The following is a 22,385-nucleotide window of genomic DNA, read 5'->3' on the forward strand; positions in this document are numbered from 1 at the left end:
AGTGAAATTGGTTTTAACATTCTGTGTTTTAAAATACCACTTTTAGAAAGTAGGTATTTTCTTGCCTAACTATCCAAGCCTATCTCTGCTAGGTTGTGTAGTCCATGTCTGGAGTTTGAGTGACATGGGCTGGGGGATTCCAGGAGACAGGGTGAGTCAGCACAAGGCTGAATAGAGAGATCTACATGGAGAGTGGTGGGAGGAGCTGCACCTGGGTCTGAATAGGGCTGTGCCTTCCCTCCTGTGGTGCGTCTGATGTCCCTGGCCAACACTCTCAAAGGAAAGAAGAAGTCATGTAAACAAAGTGCTCCGGGACTGACCAGAACTGGTTTGGACTAGGCAAAGGCCTCTTTGCCTTCAGAGAACAAAGACAATATGAGTATAAAGGGGGACCCAGACCCCAGAACTTTAGATCACTTTTGGGAAACAAGAAGAACCTTTGCTGAGGAGAGGAACCAGAGAAACTGAGGAAGAGACTATCCCTAAGCTGAGTGCTGTTTGGGGGATTGGCTTGCAGTGGTTGCCTGACTGCCAAAGAAAGGATAAAGGAACTTTGTGCTACTTTCATCAACTTGTAAAGGCTCTCCAAGGGCTGGAAGATTGAGTTTGCCTCCTGCTGAAGTCTCAGGGACAACAGACTTCACCAACCAGCTCCCCTGCATTCCCCTGCTGGGAATTGAAGTGCCTGCTGTTGAGCTGGGCCTTCTGAAAGACTGCGTCTGGGAGCTGGAAGCGCGACTCAAGACGAAGAAGCATGTCGCCGCCAAAGCAGTTGTCGTCGCATTGGCGAGAAAGCGTGCCGCCGTTGCCGCCATCGCATCATCGAAAGCGCCTCGCATCGCCGGAGAAGAGTGTCACCGTCGCAGAAGATGCCGTCGCATCAACAGAGAAGCGCGCCGCCGCCGCAGCAGTTGTCGTCGCATCACCGAAGTGCCCCGCATCACCAGAGAAGAGTGTCGCCATTGCAGCAGATGCCCTCGCATCACCGGAGAAGCGTGTTGCAGTGCCTGTCGCGGCTCAGAAGATTAGTTTAGTCGCTGCGCGGTCGTCGGGCGTGCACGCATCATTGTCGCATCAAGAAGAAGACGCCATTTTGTTTCATTGCACTGGATCTTCATCGCATCACGGCGCTGCTGGTTGCATCGCCACGGAATCGCAGTAAGAAACCGACGCATCACCTCCCCACGCTGAGAAGAACCGACGCATCATCGTCCCCTACTCAGCAGTAGGTAACCGACGCACCACCGTTCTTGCGTGTAAGGAACCGACACATCACCCTCCCTGCAATACTTTCGTTGTATAGCATTACGCATGCAAAGGTATATTGAACATAAGTGTCGCATATACCATCTTAAGAGAAATAAGCTATTTCTACCATTATATGTGGTCTTGTGTTAAGTCTATATAAAGAAAACTTATTTTTTATATAAAACCTGTGTGCTGTCCATCTGTAGTGTTGTCACAGGATTACTGTATGTGTTCATAAATGCTTTACACACTGCCTCTGAGATAAGCCTGCCTGCTCGTGCAAGCTACCAAGGGGGTGAGCAGGGGTTATTTTAGGAGTGTACCCCCTTACACTGACTAGAAGCAAGGCGCCCTATTTGGTCAAAGGTACCTACCTCTGCCAACTAGAGACCCCAGTTCTAACAACAACTCAACTTCCACTGCTTATGCCATCACCCAAGGCGTCCCACATGGCTCTGTAGTTTCAACCTCAATATCTACATGGAACCTCTCACCGTAATACTTAAACAAGCAAACATTGCCTACCATCTATATGCAGATGACACCCAATTATATCTGGAAATATCCTCTTTGGATGACATACGCAAGCTGAACTCCACCCTCACACAAGTGCAAAACTGGCTGACACACAACCACCTTAACCATAACCAAGAAAAGACAGAAATCCTCCTTTTGTCCAATCACAGCCAGCTCCCCCAGACCTAAGAATAGCTAAATAACCTAGATGCCCTGAAATTCAAACTGACTCTGGCAGACTCCACTAAATCTCCGGGGATCACCCTGGAGTCAAATCTGAACATGAGCAATGACATAAAGCCTACAGCAAAGGATGCTTCTACAACCTAAAACTCCTTAACAAAATGAAGTCCTTCCTCCCACCAAATCACACATCTCCCATGGAATCAATAGTCTAAAGTGGCTACCTATCGAAGCATACTGTTGCTTTAAGACTGCCTGCCTCACCCATAAAGTTGTACACATTGGTAAACCAGCATACCTCACTTCCAAACTCACAAAGGCAGGCTAAACAAGAAATCGAAGAAGCTCCAATAAACTTCTCCACAAGCAAAAAGCCCTCTCTCGCTCCTTCTCAGGCAATGCCCCCAAAATCTAGAACTCTCTCCCAGTAAATATCAGAACTAACTCTTCCTTTATGAATTTCAAAAGACAACTGAAAGAATTCTTGCTCGTTCAGCACCTCAACAATCCAGGATATAACCTCTAACTCACTCTGGAACTACCACTTCCTTCTATCTTGTTTTTGCCCAAGGACTATACACTGACTTGACTCTCGTCACTCTAAGTATATTGTATTGCTACTGACTGATAATGCTTTGACAATGATGTAAAGTGCTCTGATACCCACAGGTCTAGCCAGTGCCATATAAAACTCTTTAATAAATAAACTATTAGACTTGGACAGCTCTACAAACACAACATAGTTGAGTTGAATCTAGCTTGTAACAGGCTTTATGCTTTTCCCTCATATCAGTCCACACTTGTCACAACTTGCTTCAGGCAACATACCGGCTGCTGCAGGAACTTTAAGGAGGTTTGAGAGATGCACACAATATTCTTGAAGTCAAGTGTCTCGCGCTGCAGGATGAGGAGAAGTATTTCCAACACTGCCAGTCTTTGCTCCCATACAAGCTATGATAAGAAAGAAATATGGTTTTAAACTTGACTGCTCATAATAAGTGTAAGAAGCCCACTTCCTCAGTTCTTACCATTGCTTTCCCTCACCCTCTGCCAGTGGAGGTGGTAGGCAAAGCTGTACTCGCATGAGCAGACTTACTTTCTTAAAACACTCCAAATAGCGACAACAGGAGATGGCTGTTTTATCTGGGTAGCGCATAGCACAGACATCCAGTATTCGTAGGATTGTGGGTCTGTCCATCTCTTTCAGATACTTCATCTTTGGAACTGTGGTAAAATACAGAAAAAAAGAAACATGCTGAATTCTCCAAATAAAAGATGTTTTTATCTGCCAGAATTTTTAGATCAATTTATCTCTCCAGAAAAGTATTTTACTTTAAGACTCTAGATCCTTAACTTAGAACCAGCAAGATACAAAGAAATAATCAATTTCCAATCTGAGAAATAGCAAGAGTATGGTTTTGTCAGGAAGCCTTTGCCTTGGACCATAATCTTGCATATTTAGAAAGCCCCATGTACCTAGTAAGGATTTCTTTCTATAGTGCATCTGCCAGTGCCCTCATGCCCTGTAGGTACAACTGAATGTTGAGCAAGCACGATGTTCTTTTGTGCCGCTTGGTATCCTTTGTTTTTCACAACCAGACTACAAAATCATGACCTAATTAGAGGAAAATTAAAAGTACGCGGCTCTGATGTCCAACTATTTTTCTCTGTGCATCAGGCAATTGTTTGCCTTTCATGCCTGAGTAAACATGCCTTAGAGACTCTACATTAACTGCATTGATGTTTACTAGATCAATACTGCGGCTTTCAGGGCTTCCAACTGCTGAGAAGGGAAGGGCAGATCGATGGAGTTTACAGCTTGAAGGATAAGTGATACATTGATCTGCAATGTACAAGACATTTTACAGTATAGTCCAACAACCTGGTAGAAAGTGCTTAAGGTAAAGAAATAATTTCCAATATCATAGAATATTGAGACTTTCAACAGCTCCAGCCATATAGCTGGTAACTGAGTAGAGCATATATTCCTGATAAGTTCTGACATTTTGATACCTTAACACAGACAGGCTGGCCAAGAGGGAAATCTTACAAAATGCATCATGTTGGAGGGGTTGTGGTTATCTGGTATCTTGATAAATATGTTCCCAGAATATTCCCTTTATCCGCCTTATTTAAAGACACTGTAGGCTTCAGGGTTTGAACGCACTGTAGAATGCTTATCTAAGGTTCATCTCCATGTTGGTACAGATCTTTTGGGCCTGTGAAAATGTTTGACAAGTAGTACTATTGCCTCCGGTGCCAGAGAACCCATATTCTACTGCAAGCTCATTGAATTACTAGGTCTCATCTTTTGAGGATTCTACTTTTGAAGCCAAAGCTCCTAAAGGCAGAGAAGGTACACAGATCAGTTTGAAGGTGGCAGACAAGGGTTATGCTGCTTCAGCAATGGCAGTGCCTTCTGAAGGTCTCTGGCTACAAAGACAGATAGGAAATTTCAGATGGATATCATGGCCCATGAGACACAGTTTCTTGCACTTCTGGTTTTACATGAGGGATGGCACCAGGCAGAGTCTTCAAACTCATCAGACTTGCAGCTGGAGAACCCCGGCTTGGTGAAGCAGGCATAAGGTCAGGTTGGATGCTCATCGGCACCAATGCACAGCACGGGCCGTCAGCACCACCATCAGATTGTCACAGCCCTCATGCACAGAATTGGTGCCTTGAAGGGGTACACACAGACAATGGAAGTAGTATCCACACTGACGACTAGTGGTTCACCTTAACGCATCTCTACTCTCTATCTTTCTCAATGCTTACTCGTCACAATCTTGCTAAAGCTAGGCAGTGGTTGGAGACCTCAAGCCTCAGTAGTGACTATTGAACAAGGATTCTTACTGTGGTGTACTGTGCAGCTCGATTTGAACTCTGGGCTGAAGCAAGTCATATTTTCTACATTCCAGGGAGTCTTTCTCCTTCTCGTCTTCATGTTGCAGCAGAAACAAAGTATTCACCTCAACTCTAGAGTTCCCTACTGCTTAAAGGGTGGCATTCAAGTTATCTTGCTTTTGGTCTCACCAAGTATGCAACTTGGATGATGGACATAGGCTAACCCACTGGAACCAGTTTGGGCTACAGAAGCTTAACACAAAGGAACTTTAAGGCTGTCTTAAAATTTGTGATTTGAACTGAGGCACATACATTGGCTCTACAATGGTTTCTCCTTTGCGAGTGGGTAGAATGAGAGAACAGTACAGAGGGGAGAGATGAGAAAAGGAGACAGCAGCTCCAACTACCAGTAAACGTTGTTGACCATCCTACAGCCTTAAGGGCTTTATATAGACCCACATTGAGAGGTTCGTCACCACTTATGTAAGCAATGAATAATCACACATACAATCAGAGGAATGAGGAGACCCAATCATGAAAGACTGTACATATATACATAGGATGAGAGTGTATGCACTCCCTCCACTGGGATTCATCCCATAAGTATTAATCAGCTTCACAAACCAGTGTCATGGCCAGGTCATTGAAACAGTCATCACCCAACAGATTCTAGCACTGTGCTGGTGAGCAACATCCAAATCCGAAAATACCTCTCAGTGGACTTTTGTCACAAGTTTCCTGCGTAAAAAATCATACCGGGTCAGGGAGTTTCAAACCTACCTGCATGGAATCCTACGAAAACTTATCAAGAGAATGCCTTTGACAGTCACCTGACAGGGAGAAGAATCCTTTTGGACAGGTGAAGATTAGAGGAGATTCCTTTTGAGAGTGGTTTGAATCACTTGACATAGGTTACCGGTTATGGTAAGTTTCCTATACCTTGGGCCAGAGAAAAGATGTTCCATAATGTTTGGTGCCAATTAATTTCCTTCTCTTCAAAGAGTGTGCAGAGGTTCCATGTTTCAAACTGTAATTGTGTTTATTGATCTTCAGTTTCTTTTAACTAGATGCCTTATGTTGGATGTTTCTACATCATTTTTTGAGGGAGAGGGGGGGTTTATCTACCTAAGAAGGTGTCTTAGTTATGCTAACCACTGGCATTTAGTGCCAGTGAAAGTTTCTTTTGCACTAGGCATTGTAATTGTAATGTTTGATTAAACGTTTACTCCCTGATCTCATTGTTTTTATTGGTCATCACCAATGGATTACAGGCTTGAATATCTATTCATAGCTTATCAAAACTCAATGAAGTTGGAACTAATTCCAATGAAGAAAAAAAGATTGATCTTACTTCCATCCTGGACCATGCGGGAACCACATTGGGAAAAACAGCACCATCTCTGAAACATTAGAGAGAAAAGTGGTTACCTTGTCATACATAGAATTAATGTTCATACATTGTTATTAATTAGCACTCGTACAGGTAAGAATCTGCAAATAGTATGACATTGCAGTGTCTTTCATTGATCTAAACTACCATCCTATCCTATATTCATCATTACTGTTGTTGTTTCTCTCTACTGTATTACCACTCATCTCCCGATCCATTCTACTCCCCTCTCTGCTATTCAAAGTCCTCCCCCTCCTCACCCTAGGAGAATCACCACTACCCGCCCAAACTCGGATTCTTACCTCTCCCTTACCCTCCTGCTCACCTCACCCCAACCCTTACCCCAACCCGCTAACCCCCTTCCTTACTAGCACTGAACCCCTGCTCGGTCACCAACATAGACCTCTTTCTGCCCCCTTAATCTCCCCCTGCCCTCCGCTCACTACCACCCTTCAACCCCACCCACCTGCATCTTCTTCTCCCCCTCCGGATCGGCAGCAGGGTCTCAAAAAACCGAACCCCCGCCCGCCCCTCCTACACCCACCCCCTCATCGCTCTTACCCAAATACCCTTCCCCCTGTCCTCCCCCCCTATCATCACCCACCTCTCCTTGTACGCCGCCACTTCCCCCCAGCCAAACCTCTCCACCATGCCCCTCCCCAATCCCACCCATACTCCACGCTCCTCTCAAGCTCTAACTGACAAGCTCCCTGCACTCTCCAAACATGGACCCAACTCTTGGACAATTCCATACCCTACCAACCTTTCAAAAAATGCCAAAAAGAACCTCAAACATAAGCTCCTAATCCGAAATCCTGAAACCCTTATTGAAGACAACTACCACAGCCTCACTTCCCCCATTAAAACCAACTACATTTTCTACACCAAACGCCCCTCCAAATGGAAGAGCACCCTTTTACAACACCTCCCAGTATCTAGCTCGATTAAAATCCCCCATGGTCACAAACTCGCCACTTCCCCGACCTCTCTTTTCCCTGGTGAACTAACCATTTCCATCTACAAAACTGGAAACATCCTGATTCAAGCCTCCGAACAGCACCTCACAATTTTTGAACTCATCTTTAGCACTCTTACCGAACAGCTGTTACTATCTACCCCCCAAACCGCCCCTACCCTCAACCCTCTCCCTAATGACAGTCCTAGTTCAACATCTCCTACTCAGTCACCCTCTCTTGAACCATCCCCGTCACAATCCGATCCCCCATCACATCACCAACCCCCTTCCAGACCCCCTCACAACTCCCCTCCGCCCCCCTGAGACCAACCCCCCACCCCATGCTACTCCCAACCTCAGTGACAAAGCCCTCGCTCTAACGCCTATCCTACCCTCCGCTCTGGATCCAACCCCCTCTCACCCCCACAATACACTCCCCCGAATCCCCCTGCCTTCCAATGTCCGACCCACTCTAACACCCTGTAACCTCCCCTGTACCCCTCTTTCCAGTCCCTTGACAACCATTACTCCTCAGATGCCCACCCCTCCCCTCACAAACTTCACTTCCACCCTTTTTACCACTACTGCATCCCCCCTCACCCCCCATACTCTACCCCCTCCACTCCCCCTCTCCCCCCCACCCCCCGCCAAGCCATCACATGCAATTCCCAGCCCTCCATGCCAACACCAGCACACTCACTCCTCCTTTCCCCCAACCTCTCCCAACCCCCTTCCTAACACGAAACCACCTGCTGTATCGCCCTCTAGCAATACGACCACTACAAACTGCCAACATCCCCCCCCTACTCCACATTACATCCCTAACCCCTCCTCCATCCCAGTCTCCTCCACTTCCTTCCTACCAGACCTCTGTCAGACACTTCGCAATTTAAACCACAATCTCTCCAACCTAACCACTGAACTCACCCTTCTCAGAAAGGATCTCATTGGGATCAACTTCCACAAACCCATATCCCGCCCCACTTGGCCCTACGCGCCTAATACTAGCAACAGAAAACACCCATATCCTAAACATTGGACAACATCGCCTCTCTGCAACACCTACCTTAACCATCTCCCTCCTACTGACCCCTCCCCCACCCACTCCACGATCCCAGTTATCCTGGGGACTAGCAGAATTCCTGAGGCTCCGAGCGCCCCTAGACCCCCCCCAACTCACCAACATTCAACTTCTCCCCGCCCCTAATACAAATCCTAAACCCCTTTCCTGCATGCTCCTTAATTGCCGCTCGGCTGTCCGACATGCGACCGAAATCTCTGAAATCATCCTCAACGAGGATGCTGATATTGCCTTTCTTACTGAAACATGGCTCAACGACCACTCCACACCCATCCTTGACCTCCTGGCCCCCCCTGGCTACTCTATTATCAGAAAAGACAGAACTGAAAAAATAGGGGGAGGTTTAGCAAATATTTACAAAGAAGAACTTCAACTCTCCTCTATTCCCAACACTGACTACACAACCTTTGAATACCTAGGAGCCGAACTTAAAATTAAAAATTCCCCCCCAATCCGACTCCATAACATTTACCACCCTCCTGGCGAATCCCTTCCTTTTGCCGAAGAACTATCCAACCTTCTTACCAAATCGCTACTCTCCAACTCCAATGATCTGTTCCTTGGAGATCTTAACCTCCACTGGAATGAGCCAGACGACCCTCCAATTGTCCTTCTCAACAACCTTCTTGAGATCAGCGACCTCAAACAGTTCTGCCACTCCCCCACCCACGCCAAAGGAGCAACGCTTGACGCCATCATCTCCAACCCTGATCTGACATCCTTATCCAACATCATCCCCATCGATTGGTCTGACCACCACCTTATCCTGTTCTCGATCTTCCCTCCTGCCCCTCCGGCCCCGATACAAAAAAATAAGACTACAACTGTGACCAGAAATCTTAGGCAAATCCCTCCCGGCACTCTGGAATTTAAACTCCAATCCCAACTCAGTCTCACTGCCCCCTCCTCTAATGCTAACGAACTCACTGAGCACTTTAACAAAACTGTCACTGAGGTTCTAGACCATCTTGCCCCCCTGAAAACAAAAACGCTAAAAAATGTCCCCTCTAAATCTTGGTTCACCCTTGACCTTAATAAAGAAAGACGCTCTCTGAGACTAGCTGAAAGAACATGGAGACAACACCCTTCCCCATCCCATCTTGCTCTCCTCAGAAATGCAAGATCCTCCTACAAAAAACAATTTTTTTCGGAAAAAGCATCTTTCTTTCGTCATCGACTCTCCCGTGCCATAAACAGACCTAGAGAACTGTTCAATATTATTAGAAATCAAACCTCACCTGCACTCCCTAACCCTATGGCCTCCACTGACAAATGTGAAGAAATTGCGAACTTTTTCAGTGAAAAAATTGCTGGGATAGACCGTGCTTTCCGCCACCCCCATCCCTCGCCCAATTCTCAACACCCCTGGACACTACACCTTATTCACCTCTCCCCTTGAACCCAACGCTGACTCACTCACTCCTCATCCCTTCGGACACCCCTCCAGAAAGCCTGCCCAACATCCTACCGCTCAAAAATAATGCCACATGGCATAACTTCCACCCCGTCTATGAACAGGAAGTCTTCAACATCCTAACGCAACTCAAACCCTCCTCCCACACTAAAGACCCCCTCCTCTCCGCACTTGTCCAAGATCTCAAACACGTCATCGTTCCCTACTGGACCAACATCATTAACACCTCTTTCTCTACAGGAAATGTCCCCATTTCCCTACAACTCGGACAAATCACCCCCATCCCCAAAAATCCTAAAGCTGACCCCAATGACCCTACCAATCTACGCCCCATCTCCAACCTCCCCCTCCTCTCCAAAGTCCGCGAAAAATGCGCCCTCCGCCAACTCGACAAACACATTGACACATTTAACCTTCTCGACCCCCTTCAATCGGGCTTCCGCAAAGGATGCAGCACTGAAACAGCACAGCTCAACATAGTCGACGATATTCACTTAGCCCTGGACAAGGGCGAGAGCTACCTCCTCATCCTCCTTGACCTCACCGCAGCATTTGACACAGTCTACCACCCTACCCTACTCAATGCACTCAAAGAACGTTTCGGCATTAATAGCACGGTCCTTTCCTGGTTCACATCCTACTTCCAACATAGAACCCAACAAATCAAAATTCAAAACAGCCTCTCCAGGCCAACCCCTGTCTCCCTAGGTGTTCCTCAAGGATCCATCCTCTCCCCCGCCCTTTTCAACCTCTTTATGGAACCCCTGACCATCATACTCAAACAAGCAAATATCAACTATCACCTATACGCTGACGACACACAACTGTACTATAAAATTAAGTCCCACGCAGATATCCTTCACCTTAACACTACACTTACCAAGATCCAATCCTGGTTCCATAATAACCATCTTAAATTAAATCCTAACAAAACTGAGATCATCCTCTTCTCCCCCAAAAACAACCCTCTCCCCATCCAATCATGGATCGCTGACCTTAATGCCCTTAACTGTTCTTTCTCCCTTGCCGGATCTGTCAAATCACTGGGTATCACCATCACCAATAAACTCACACTCAACTCCCATATAAAGAACTCAGCAAAAAGTGCACTTTTCACACTCCAACATCTCAAAAAAATCAAACCCTTCATTCCAGCTGATGACTTCAAACTAATTGTCCAATCGCTGGTCCTATCCAAAATTGACTACGGGAATGCCCTTCTCTCCGGTACTCCCAAAATCCACCTTGCCCCCATCAAAGCCGTCCTCAACCTTGCAGTAAGACTGACAACCAACTGCAACCGCCTCGACCGCATCTCCCCTGCCCTCAAGATCCTCAAATGGCTCCCCATCGAAGGCAGATCCTCCTACAAAATTGCATGTATCACGCACAAAGCCCTCTACCAGAATGCTCCAACCTACCTCTCAACCAAACTCAAAAGAGCTGGCAGTGCCCGCACGCTGAGAAGCTCCAACACTCTTCTGCTCATACCCCCTCTTCTAAAAAAAAACGCTGCGAAATCCCGCTCCTTCTCCGGCAAGGCCCCAACCATTTGGAACGCCCTTCCCAAAGTCCTCCGCTGCAACCCCTCCTACGACAGCTTCAAAAGAAACCTTAAAATTCACCTTCTCAATAAATGATTGGGGTAATCACTCCCCTGATCTCCGCTCACCATACCCCCCCCTCCTTACTATGTGCAATATGTCCCCCCAGGCATTTTGTCATTTTACTACCTATAACTTCATTCTGGTCCTCTCATTTTGTTTTCTGTCTACAATCTACGCAACCCACAAAATATGTAATATTCATTTCTTCCTTTATTTTTATATATCAGTGTGTTTAATTGCTTTAATTATTGATATTGTTGTGTCCAAATCTATTTCTCATTGTCATTGTAAAGTGCTCTGATACCCTCGGGTGTAGCTAGCGCTATGTAAAACCTTTCAAATAAATAAATAAATAAATACCAGAAGCTTATATTTCTGCACCTCATTGTTTGCTTTCAGGAGGTAGCACCTATTCTCTGCAACCAGTACTTGCTCTCAGTTAGTCTTCAGATTAAACTCAAGGCTCTCATAGGAACTATACTGCGATGTAAGGCTGGCCTCACCTAGCCTGCCCAACCCTGAACAATGTGCCATGTAAAGAAGGCACAAGCGCCAAGTTAGACCCCAAAATGCCAACTGCCATTAACAAGCAACAAGGCCAAGCAGAAAGCAAACCCTCAAATTTCAGAGAAGCAAAGGCCCTGCCAGACCACAAATCATTAGTAACTGCACATCAACCCTGCGCATGCAGACAAACTCTTCCCTGTCATAGAGAAGCTACCAGATCCTGAGAGACATTCATGGAGGAGCCAAAAAGAAAACAGCCACCAAGTGAAACAAAATGTGTGCTGCACTGCACTGTAATTTGTCTTTAACAAAACACACAAGAAAGTCCTGAATTCAGTTGGTGATTGTTTCATGGTACTAAGTATGTGTTTGGTGAGCTAAGACTAGTTTCTTGTCAGAGTGTTATGCATTATTGTGCAAATGCCTCCAGTAGCAAAACCAAAGTCATCTGCTTGGCATATCCAGAAAATGCTTCTACCTCTGCCTCAATATCTCGGCTATAAAATACCAAGGCATGAAGAGCTAGACAGTGTCCCCATTGCTGCCAATGAGAATGTGAGATAAATATGCATCGTGCCATTGAGTAGGTGAAACACATTCTGCTTCAAATAGCTAGCTTTGTATTTTGGAGCCCCATAAATCCGTCAAATGATAACAAATGCAAAACAGAAAAAGAGGCCATGTCAGCCATAAACCTAACAAGAACAGACTAACAGCCATGCCTCCATCAATCAAGTACCAATTAGGATTGCCACCAAACCAGGGCAAACATGCGGATAATTTACCAGAGAACCAGAGGGAACACTGACCCTTCTCTTTCAACAATAAAGCACCTTTGTACTCTGAACAACAAATTGATACTCACCCTTAACATTTTGAAATTGGCTTAAATTAATCAGTTCGTAGATTCCTGGAGATGGCAGATTGGGAATTCAAAAACAGGAAACTGAAAACATAAAATACAGCATGAAATAAGTACAATAGTTGACAATACCTTTAGAAATAGATTTGCGCATTTTGTAGGAAGCTGGGTCTGCATATGCCATACCAAAATGAGGTATAGTGTGTACAGAGTCAAGTGGAACCCCAAAGGTAGGCAGAGGTAAAAGTAGATAGCACCTTACTCTCTATTTGTGGTAGTGTGGGCGAGCAGTAAGGCTTTATCAGAGAGGGAGTGTTAAGCATTTGTTGTACACACTGAATCAACAAAATCACACTCAAAGACTGAACTCAGACCAATTTTGTTTGTATAAAAATGTTCTTTTAGTTATTTTGTTTCTTAGAACCAAGCAAGTCTGGCACAGGTAAGTGTTTTAGCTGTATATATTACCTACTGGCGGTCGCCAGTAGGTAGTTATAGTTAGGACCTATTTTCCATAGGAAATCCGCACCATTCTATTCCCAATAACTTTGGCGCCGGTTGACGAATCTTCGCGAAATTTTCAAAACTTTTGCCCATCTCCGGTCCGCTCCTATCCTGAAAGTCTCCGGGTGATTCGTCAAGCGGGGGATGAGAAAAAGGGGGGTCCCAAAACATGTTTTCCCCATGCAATTTTTCCATAGGAACCTTTAGTCGCAGCTACACCCCGAACTGCTGAACGTAATTACACCAAATTTGGCAAAAAGGTAGCCCTTGGTTCAGAGTCGCGCATTTTGGTCAAATGGTGTAAATCCGTCCAGTAGTTCCTGAGAAAATCAAAAGTAAAATCACATATATATCTGGGCGGAGCCTAACCACACATCTCATCGTGAGATCTGATTGGCTGTCAGCACTTCATCCAAGAAGTGTTGGCAGCCATCTTGGGACCAATATACATGATAGCACCTCATTAAAAAGCATTGCAGTTAATAGAAGGTTTTAAGACTCTAGTTGCATTATAAATCATTTGTTGATGGTACTGATGGAGCGGGTAGAGCAAAATTGTGTTTACCTCCTCTATTCTACATGAAAATACTAATTATATAATCTATTAACTATAATATTATTAAACGAGTTTGCATGTATATTAACCAACATTGTTAATATTCAAATTACACGTGGGATTTGCAATTTGCATGGCTAAATAATCTTTTATGACTAAAATTTGTACGCATATTAACAATAGTATATGTGGTAATAGAATACTGCATGATATATGTTGCTTTTGTAATGTTGCCCAAGAGGAGGACCGAAAAAGTGAATATAATGGATTTAAATGTTGCTATATGCTAGGTAAATACAAGCACATAGAGGGATTAGTAAGGGGTTAACATTAGATTCATTATTTCTATGTATTAATTACTCTTTTGTGTTTGTTTCGCTTAAGTTGGCATTTGGGCCTAAATCAAAGATGGCCGCTAACTCCACACGACGAAGTGGCCACTGTTCCATGAGGCGCAGAGTGAGCTGCGCATGCGCAAGAAATCTCCTAAACCTCGTAGCGACCTCTGTACCGCATGTCCCTGGTCAAGGATGTAGAACGGGAAGTCTGCCGGAACAAGAGAACAATCAACCCTACAATAAACCGGAACAAGCCGACTTTTGGAGTAACTCATGACCTCACCCCTCGAACTTAACTGAGAACCTAAAACTTACATCAGACAATCTCTACCAGCCAATCATGACTGTCCTAAAATATTAAATTGTATCTTCTTTACTTCATTGTATTATAAAAGAAGTAGTAGAATAGAGAGGAAAATCTATCGCTCTGGTCGCTTCGCTCTAACTTTTGGGTCACGTCGCTTTGCGTTGCCTTGCTACGTTTGGTGCGTTCTCCTGAATCTTTGAGGGTCCGGATGCTGCCCGATCATCTGATGACTGCGAATTTTTCCTAAATCTACGGGCAATGATAGAGGCTTGCACGTCTCTGGTCCTTTGCTGATCTTTGGGACTGTAACGTGCTGAGCAAAGAACTTTGAGCTTTGGCCTGCTTTCGGATGATTTACGACAAAATTATGCAGAGCCAATGAATTAGAGGACTCCAAATAGCCAGATTAGGTAAATATGATGTTCTGCGATTTACATACATTTTGATATAAAACTTTCTAAACTTGACGAGACAAATGCAAATTTAAATCATTATGAGATTTTGATAAACAATTATTGATTAACAAGAAATTATGAGTTGTGAGTTTTTTAAGAAATGGATTCCGAAGTCTTAAAATGTGTTTTAGCTGGTTCTAAATCACCATCAACCAATCCAACTAATTTGGTCCATTGACCGAAGTGGGAGGAGTGCCTTGATGTTTTAGGATTAAGGACCTGTAGGTGAAAGGGCGTAAATGTATATTTTGTAAATGATTTTCCTTCCCTATAGGTTATAAGGTGTTCCCCTCACATGTCCGGCGCTTGAATTACTCATCCCTCCTGTGTGTGCAGACCAGTGTGGAAGTAACATGTGAGTGTTGGTGTTATGGGCCCCAACAATGACTGCATGTGTGAATGAGCTAGTGTGACGTTAGGTCTGTGACGCAGGGAGGATACCGGTACGGGTTGTTTCCCCGTTGCCAGGGGTTTTGCGCTGAATCAGTACCATACTAATTTTAGGAATTGTGGTATGTTCTAATGTGATTTTACCATGTGAAAAAGCCTTCTGCTGGGATATCATGACTCATGTTTGAGAGAAAACAATTTTCGCATGCTTTTCCCACAGAGGTTTGGAAGGTGATCTATAAGCTAAACTAAGAGCATATTTTCTGTAAATTCACATTATCTTTCTCAGTCATGTGAGAATGAAGTCTGACATTCTCAGTAAAACATGTACATCCAACAAGGGCAGAGACTGTCAGTTGATTCCTTTGTGTTCTACTGCAGCTTCCCAGAGTGTTCTAAAGAACAACTAGAGCGCTAACAGTCTTACTTATGACAAACGTATTGCACACCTGAAGCCATCTTGATTGGAATAAAGTGGTAACTCTAAAAACATTTAATTTAAAAAGGAACAAAATGAGGGGGTTCATTTTGCCATAGAAAGTATGATTAGTGCTGCAGAAAGAAATATGAGGGCACATTTTGAGTGACTTCTCAAATCCTCTTCTATTTCATTAAAGTATTCTGACATGCAGACTGAAACATGCACTTTCAATACCAGCAGCAGACTTCCCTGGTGAGCAGTAGCTTTACTACAGTGATCTAATGAGCAACTAGAGTGCTAACATTCAGAATTTATGGCAAAGGTGTGATACATCTGAATGCCTTCTTGATGAAACCAAAGTAAAAAACTGAAAGTATTTCCTTCTGACGAGACTGCAGTAAATGAGGAAATTAGGAAACTTCATAACAAATAAGTCTCCCAAGATGGCCACCAGAGACAAAAGAGCCCACATGTAGCACAAATATCACCCAGATGTAGCCCAAGTATAGCCCAATGACAGAATGTCCCAGAGTGTTCTTAAGAACAACTAGAGCGCTTACTGTCTTACTTATGACAAAAGTATGGCACACCTGAAGCCATCTTGATTGGAATAAACTGGTAACACTTAAAACATTTAATTTAAAAAGGAACACAATGAGGGGGTTCATTTGGCCATAGAAATTATGATTAGTGCTGAAGAAAGAAATATGAGGGCACATTTTGAGTGACTTCTCAAATCCTCTTCTATTTCATTAAAAAATTCTGACATGCAGACTGAAACATGCTCTTTTAATACCAGCAGTAGACTTCCGTGGTGAGCAGTAGCTTTACTACAGTGATCTAATGAGCAACTAGAGTGCTAACATTCAGAATTTATGGCAAATGTGTGACATATCTGAATACCTTCTTGATGGAATCAAAGTAAAAAACTGAAAGCACATCCTACTAAGGAGACTGCAGGAAATTAGGAAATTAGGAAACTTCATAACAAATAAATCTCCCAAGATGGCCACCAGAGACAAAAGAGCCCAAATGTAGCACAGATATCACCCATATGTAGCCCACATGTAGCCCAATGACAGAAGTGTGCAAAACACTGTTTATTTTTTGTGTTTTTGCAGTTTTATATAGTGCAGACTTGTCAGGTAATGGAGTGCTTTACATGAGCATTGGTTACATCACACAAAAACAAATTCATTTTGGTTGTAGACATGGGGAGATTAAGTGATTTGACCAGAATCACAGAATGTCGAGCTGAAGCAGAAACTCCAACCTGGTTCCCCAGTTGCAAAGCCTGCAGCTCTGGAAGTAACACCACATCTTCTCCCCTAAGTGCAACATTTAATCAAGTGGTCAACTGGATAAAAAAACATAAAGATAACAAATAATTTAAAAGTGCTTTGTCGCTATTTGAAAACTCAGAAAATATGTCCTCATTTTAGTTTTTTAGAGCACTAACCATCATTTTGATGCAAATAAGACCCTCTCATATATGTAATTTCTAAAGGAAATGCTCTAGGTATTACAGTTTTGATAACATCAAGATGACGTCAGGCGTTCCACACTTTTGTCATAAATATAGAACGTTAGCAATCTAGTTGTTCATTAGGATACTGTTGAGAGGCAGAGGCCAGGGGCACAGACTCTGAAAATTGAAGGCAGCTAGGAGGGTACAGAGGCAACAATTTGACCACACTGGGCAGTCAGGAAGGGCAGTGGCAGCACAACAGACTATGGAGGGCAGTGGAAAGGGGGGCAGGGGCAACAAACCAACAATACAGGACTGGCAAGAGAGGCTGTGGCAATATAATAGACCATTGTGGGTAGAAGGAAGAGGCAGTGGTAGTCCAACCATACATGTCAACAGACATGATTCAGCCAGGAAACGTCCAATGTTTTTAGGCTCAAATGGGCTTTATTTGATCTGTCTCCTGTCTACAATCTCCTGTTTTTCAATGTAACTCAAAGGGGAAAATCAATAGCCTAGTTTTTTTTCAAAATCTCCCTCTTATCAAGTTCAAAATGTTCGCAAGTATGGTATATTGGATCATGGAACGCAGGAGGAATTGGGGTAGGGACATGGACTCGGATAACAGAGGACAGGAGGGACATGTAGAGGTGCACCAAACTGACCCTACAGGGCAGGCATCAGGTTTTGCAGCAGCACAATACACCACACAGGGCATGCGGGACGGGAGTGCAGCACAACAATCCATAGAAAGCAATAGGGAGGGGACAGTACCATGCACATGGACAACAGAGAACAGAGGGGAAAGAGGCAATGGTAGCTAGCTGACCATAATGGACAGACAGGAGAGAAAGCTGCAGCATAACAGACCATAAAGGGTAAGAGGGACGGATCAGGGGCATTACAATGGAAAGACAAGCCAGGAGGGAGGGAATAGGGGTCTGCACATGGAAACAGAGGGCTGGGGGCAAGGGGGCAGGGCAGGAACAGCAAGATGACCATGGAGGTCAGGCAGGATGGGCACTAGAAGCAAGACACACCATGGAGAGCAACAGTGAGACTATGATGGCATACACACAGACCATGGAGGGAAGGTGGGAGGGGGTCAGGGGCAGCTAGCTGACCACACAAAGAAGGTGGGAGGGGCCGTGGCAGCACAGAAGACCATGCATGGCAAGCGGGAGGGTTAGTGGCAGCACAATGGCTATGATGGGCAAGAAGGAGGGTGCAGGGGCATGCACCAAGGACCATGGAGGATAGAAGGAAGGGTCAGGAACTGGGCACAGACAAAAGAGTTCAGGGGAAGGGGCCTCACAACAGACCACGCGGGGCAGGCAAGAGGAGCAGTTGCAGCACAACAGACCAGGGAGGGAAAAAGGGTGTGGCAGTAAAATGGACCATGGAGGACAGGAGGAAGGGGATAGGGGCATGGAATGTGGACAGGCAGGGTGGAGGTGGCAGGGACAGGTTACAGTTATCTGACAATGCTAGGCAGGTGGGAGGGGAGTGGCAGCTCAACAGAACACTCAGAGTAGATAGGAGTGGCAGGTCCATGGAACATGGTGGGCAAACAGGATGGAGCAGGGGCATGCACAAATACGTCGGAGGGCAGGGGGAAGGGGAATAGGGGCAGCAAGCTAAGCACAGAGGCTAAGCAGGAGGTCAATGATGGGGCATAGAATTGGGCAATGGAGGGCAGGAGGAGTGGACCGGTACATCATGCTAAATGGAGGGCAGTGGCAGCACATCAGACCATGCATGGCAGGAGGGAGGAGGCTAGTCCATGGATTCAGACAACAGAGGATAGGGAGGAGGTGGATGGGGCAGCAAGTTGAAGTTAACTGTTCAGAGAAGGCGGGAAGGCCAGTGGCAGAACAACGGCCACACAGGGCTGTAATAAGGGAGCAGGGACATGCACTTGGACAATGGATGGCTAGGAGGAAGGAAGGCAGGAGCAGCAAGCTTGGGTGGGGGCAGCACAATGCCAGGCCCTGCTTCCAACCCCCCACCATCCATTGTGATATGCATCTTACTTAACCTTAAAAAAAAAATAGAAATTTGCTGAAAAAAACAAAGATTACAGGGACGGTATAGTTAGACTCAGATTTCACTCATACACAACCAGTGAAATTCAGCAGTTATAGTTACCTGAGCTAACTATAACTTACACCCCCGCAATGTACTGCTAATGACCTCAGACATTACATCATTTATGACATGGTCAGTTACATCACTCATGACATCTCTAATGAGCTGTGAATGGAATGGAACAATAATCGCTAGAACTTTATTTAGGGATAATGTGTGTATATTAACACCCCTTTTTTTCCTTTTCTTTCGTGTAAGAACCATTATAATACGCAACGTGCCCAGATTAATATGGCCGATAGCCTTTCACTTTAAAGTAATGTGTAGTCCATTGTTTATGTTGATGTTTGCAATTCTAAGTATGTTTATTATGAATAAGTCACGTTGACAAACATACAGGTATGGCAGTCACGGGGCAAGATATGCTGAAATGACATTGTGTGCATATTAACACATCGTGACCAGGCCAATATGGCCACCAGCTTTTTGGATTAAATTAATGCACTGCTGATGACGTCACATATTATATCACTCATGACATGGTCAGTGACATCACTGATGACATCACTGACGACATCTCAAATAACATCACTGATGACATCATCTACGTGATCATCTGATGCACCTCCTCACACCCTAAAATACAGACTACCATTCTCGAAACCATAGACACACCAATATTAGTACAGCTACAATATTTTGTGCACTACGCATGCAGGCCTCTAATCAGCTACATAGCTTTGATACAGTCTTTCAAATACTCAGTTAGTACCTATGCAGTCTAGGAATCCTTCTGTCTGTCCCATGCACTTCTCCATTCAACCATCCAGCACTATCTACGTATCCTATCACCCTGCCAATACCTAAGCACTAATAAATTTAGCATGCACTCTCTTTGCAGCACTGAAATTACTCCAGTTATTAGTCATATACTTAAGGAATGGCCTAGCCACTAACACAAGTGCAGATACAATATTTTGTACACTATGCATGCAGACCTCTAACCAGCTACATACTATTGATACGCTCTTCTAAATACCCAGTTAGTACCTATGCAGTCTAGGAATCCATCTGTCTGTCCCATGCATTTCTCCATTCACCCATCCAGTACTATATACGTATCCTATCACTCCACCAATACCTAAGCACTTATAAATTCAGCATGCACTTTCTTTGCAAAACTGAAATTACTCCAGTTATTAGTCGTATACTTAAGGAATGGCGTGTTCAAAAACACAAGTGCAGGTACAATAGTTTGTACACTATGCATGCACACCTCTAACCAGCTACAAACTATTGATACGCTCTTCTAAATATCCAGTTAGTTCCTATGCAGTGTAGGAATCCTCCTGTCTGTCCCATGCATTTCTCCAATCACCCATCCAGCTCTATCTACTTATCCTATTACTCCACCAATACCTAAGCACTTATAAATTCACTATACACTCTGTTTGTAAAACTGTAATCTAGTTAGTAGTCATGAACTTATGGAATGGCCTAGCTACTAACACAAGTACATCTATAATATGTTGTGCACTATCCAAGCAGACCTCTAACTAGCTACATACTATTGATACACTCTTCTAAATACCCAGTTAGTACTCATGCAGTGTAGGGATCGTCCAGTCTGTCCCGTGCACTTCTTTAATCACTTATCTACCACTATCTACTCATCCTATTACTCCACCAATACGTAAGCACTTATAAATTAAGTGTTCACTCTGTTTGCAGCACTGTCATCATTCCAGTTACTAGTGGTATTCTTATAAAATGACCTAGGCACCAACACAAGTAGAAAAAAATATTCTGAGCATAATCCCTACAAATCTCTAAGCGGATACATACTATTGGTCCACTCCATTAAATACTGAAGTAGTACCCATGCAGCGTAGGATACCTCCTGTCAGTCTCATGCAATTCTTCAATCACCTACCCAGCACTATGTTCTTATTGTATCAGTCTGCCAATACCTAAGCACTTATGGGGCATATTTACAAGCACCCTGCGGCCCCAGTACGTCACTTTTTGTAACGTAGTGGTGGCGCCAGGCACTCCTCCATATTTACAAGGAGAGGAAAAGCCACCCTGCGTGGTTTTTCCTCTCCTTAAAAATACGACCCCTTCATACACAGAACTTTGCGTTGAAGGGGCGTCCCATAGGTGTTGCTGTGGGTGTTCCCACACAACACCCATAGAACAAGACACATCTCCAGATTTATGAGAAATTGTAAATCTGGACATGTGTGTGAATGCTGCGCCATCCTAGAGTTGGTGTAGCAAGGCGCAATGAGGAGAATTGTTTTCATTTCTCCTCATTTTTTCCTCGTTCAATGCATGCTGCATTCCACAGCATACATTGAAAGAGGAAAATGCCTTTACTGATTGTTTTTGTGCAGGAAGGTCTTCCTTCCTGCACAAAAACAATCTCCACATGACACAGACATCCTTGCACCATGGTGCAAGGGTGCCTGTGTCACTGCATGGCTGCAGTTTGTGCAGCAGTGCAGAGGGAAGCACAGAGTTGCAATATATTTATGTACATATGTCACATCCCTGTGCTTCGGAAGTGCCACAGTGCAGTGCAGCTAAAGAGCTTGCAGTGTCACGCTGCAGTACTTCCTCATAAATCTTCACGTATAAATTCAGCATACACTACTAATGCATTCTTTCAGTCAATCATGCTGTATACATTTATTCAACCAAACTTTCACACATTACCTTTCAATTATAGTCCTTTCTTTAACCAGATAAAGTAGTTCTGATAAGAACTTTTTTCTTCTTCTTTTTTCTTTTGTATTTTTTTTTTATTTTTTTGAACAATTTTGTATTTTTTTGTTTTTTTCAAAAAATGAACAAAAAAAAGAACAAATAAAACAGGAAACATTTGGAATTACTTATCATTCCAAAAATAAAAAAACAAGAAAATTAACAATGATGTTTGCGTTGCGCAGCACAAACTGCATCCACCGACTGCTCACCGAAGCATATCAGCTTCTTACACTTCACGCAGTGTTGCTCGAGAAAGGCGAATTCTGGCCTAATGTCCATTGCAGATATTCTGGAGGACGCTCCAGATATACTTGCCACAGCAGGTGAGGGGTTCAAAGCAGCTCACCTCATTTCCTCCCGAGCAAGATTGAGAGGATGTGTGGTCCGGAAATGCTTGTACATAGAAGCAGTGCCACAAGAGTATTATTTTTCACTGCCTCTTGACAGGACCCGGTCACAAATTTTGCATGTCACCTTTC

At 44.3% G+C, this 22,385-nt stretch overlaps 1 protein-coding gene across 1 annotated transcript in view; it reads right to left on the reverse strand.

Moving 5' to 3' along the window:
• Positions 1-22,385, reverse strand: part of LOC146821130 (maestro heat-like repeat-containing protein family member 1) — a 150,455-nt gene that overhangs the window by 58,737 nt on the left and 69,333 nt on the right. The window contains exons 2-3 of the mRNA XM_085609803.1: positions 3,044-3,171; positions 2,776-2,898 (exon numbers count right to left, since the gene is read on the reverse strand). Of these exons, the coding sequence (XP_085465929.1) occupies positions 2,776-2,898; positions 3,044-3,171 (251 nt within the window). The remainder of the gene's footprint in view (positions 1-2,775; positions 2,899-3,043; positions 3,172-22,385) is intronic.

Source organism: Triturus cristatus, chromosome 6 (genome assembly GCF_964204655.1).
Source record: "Triturus cristatus chromosome 6, aTriCri1.1, whole genome shotgun sequence".
Lineage (NCBI taxonomy): Eukaryota > Metazoa > Chordata > Amphibia > Caudata > Salamandridae > Triturus > Triturus cristatus.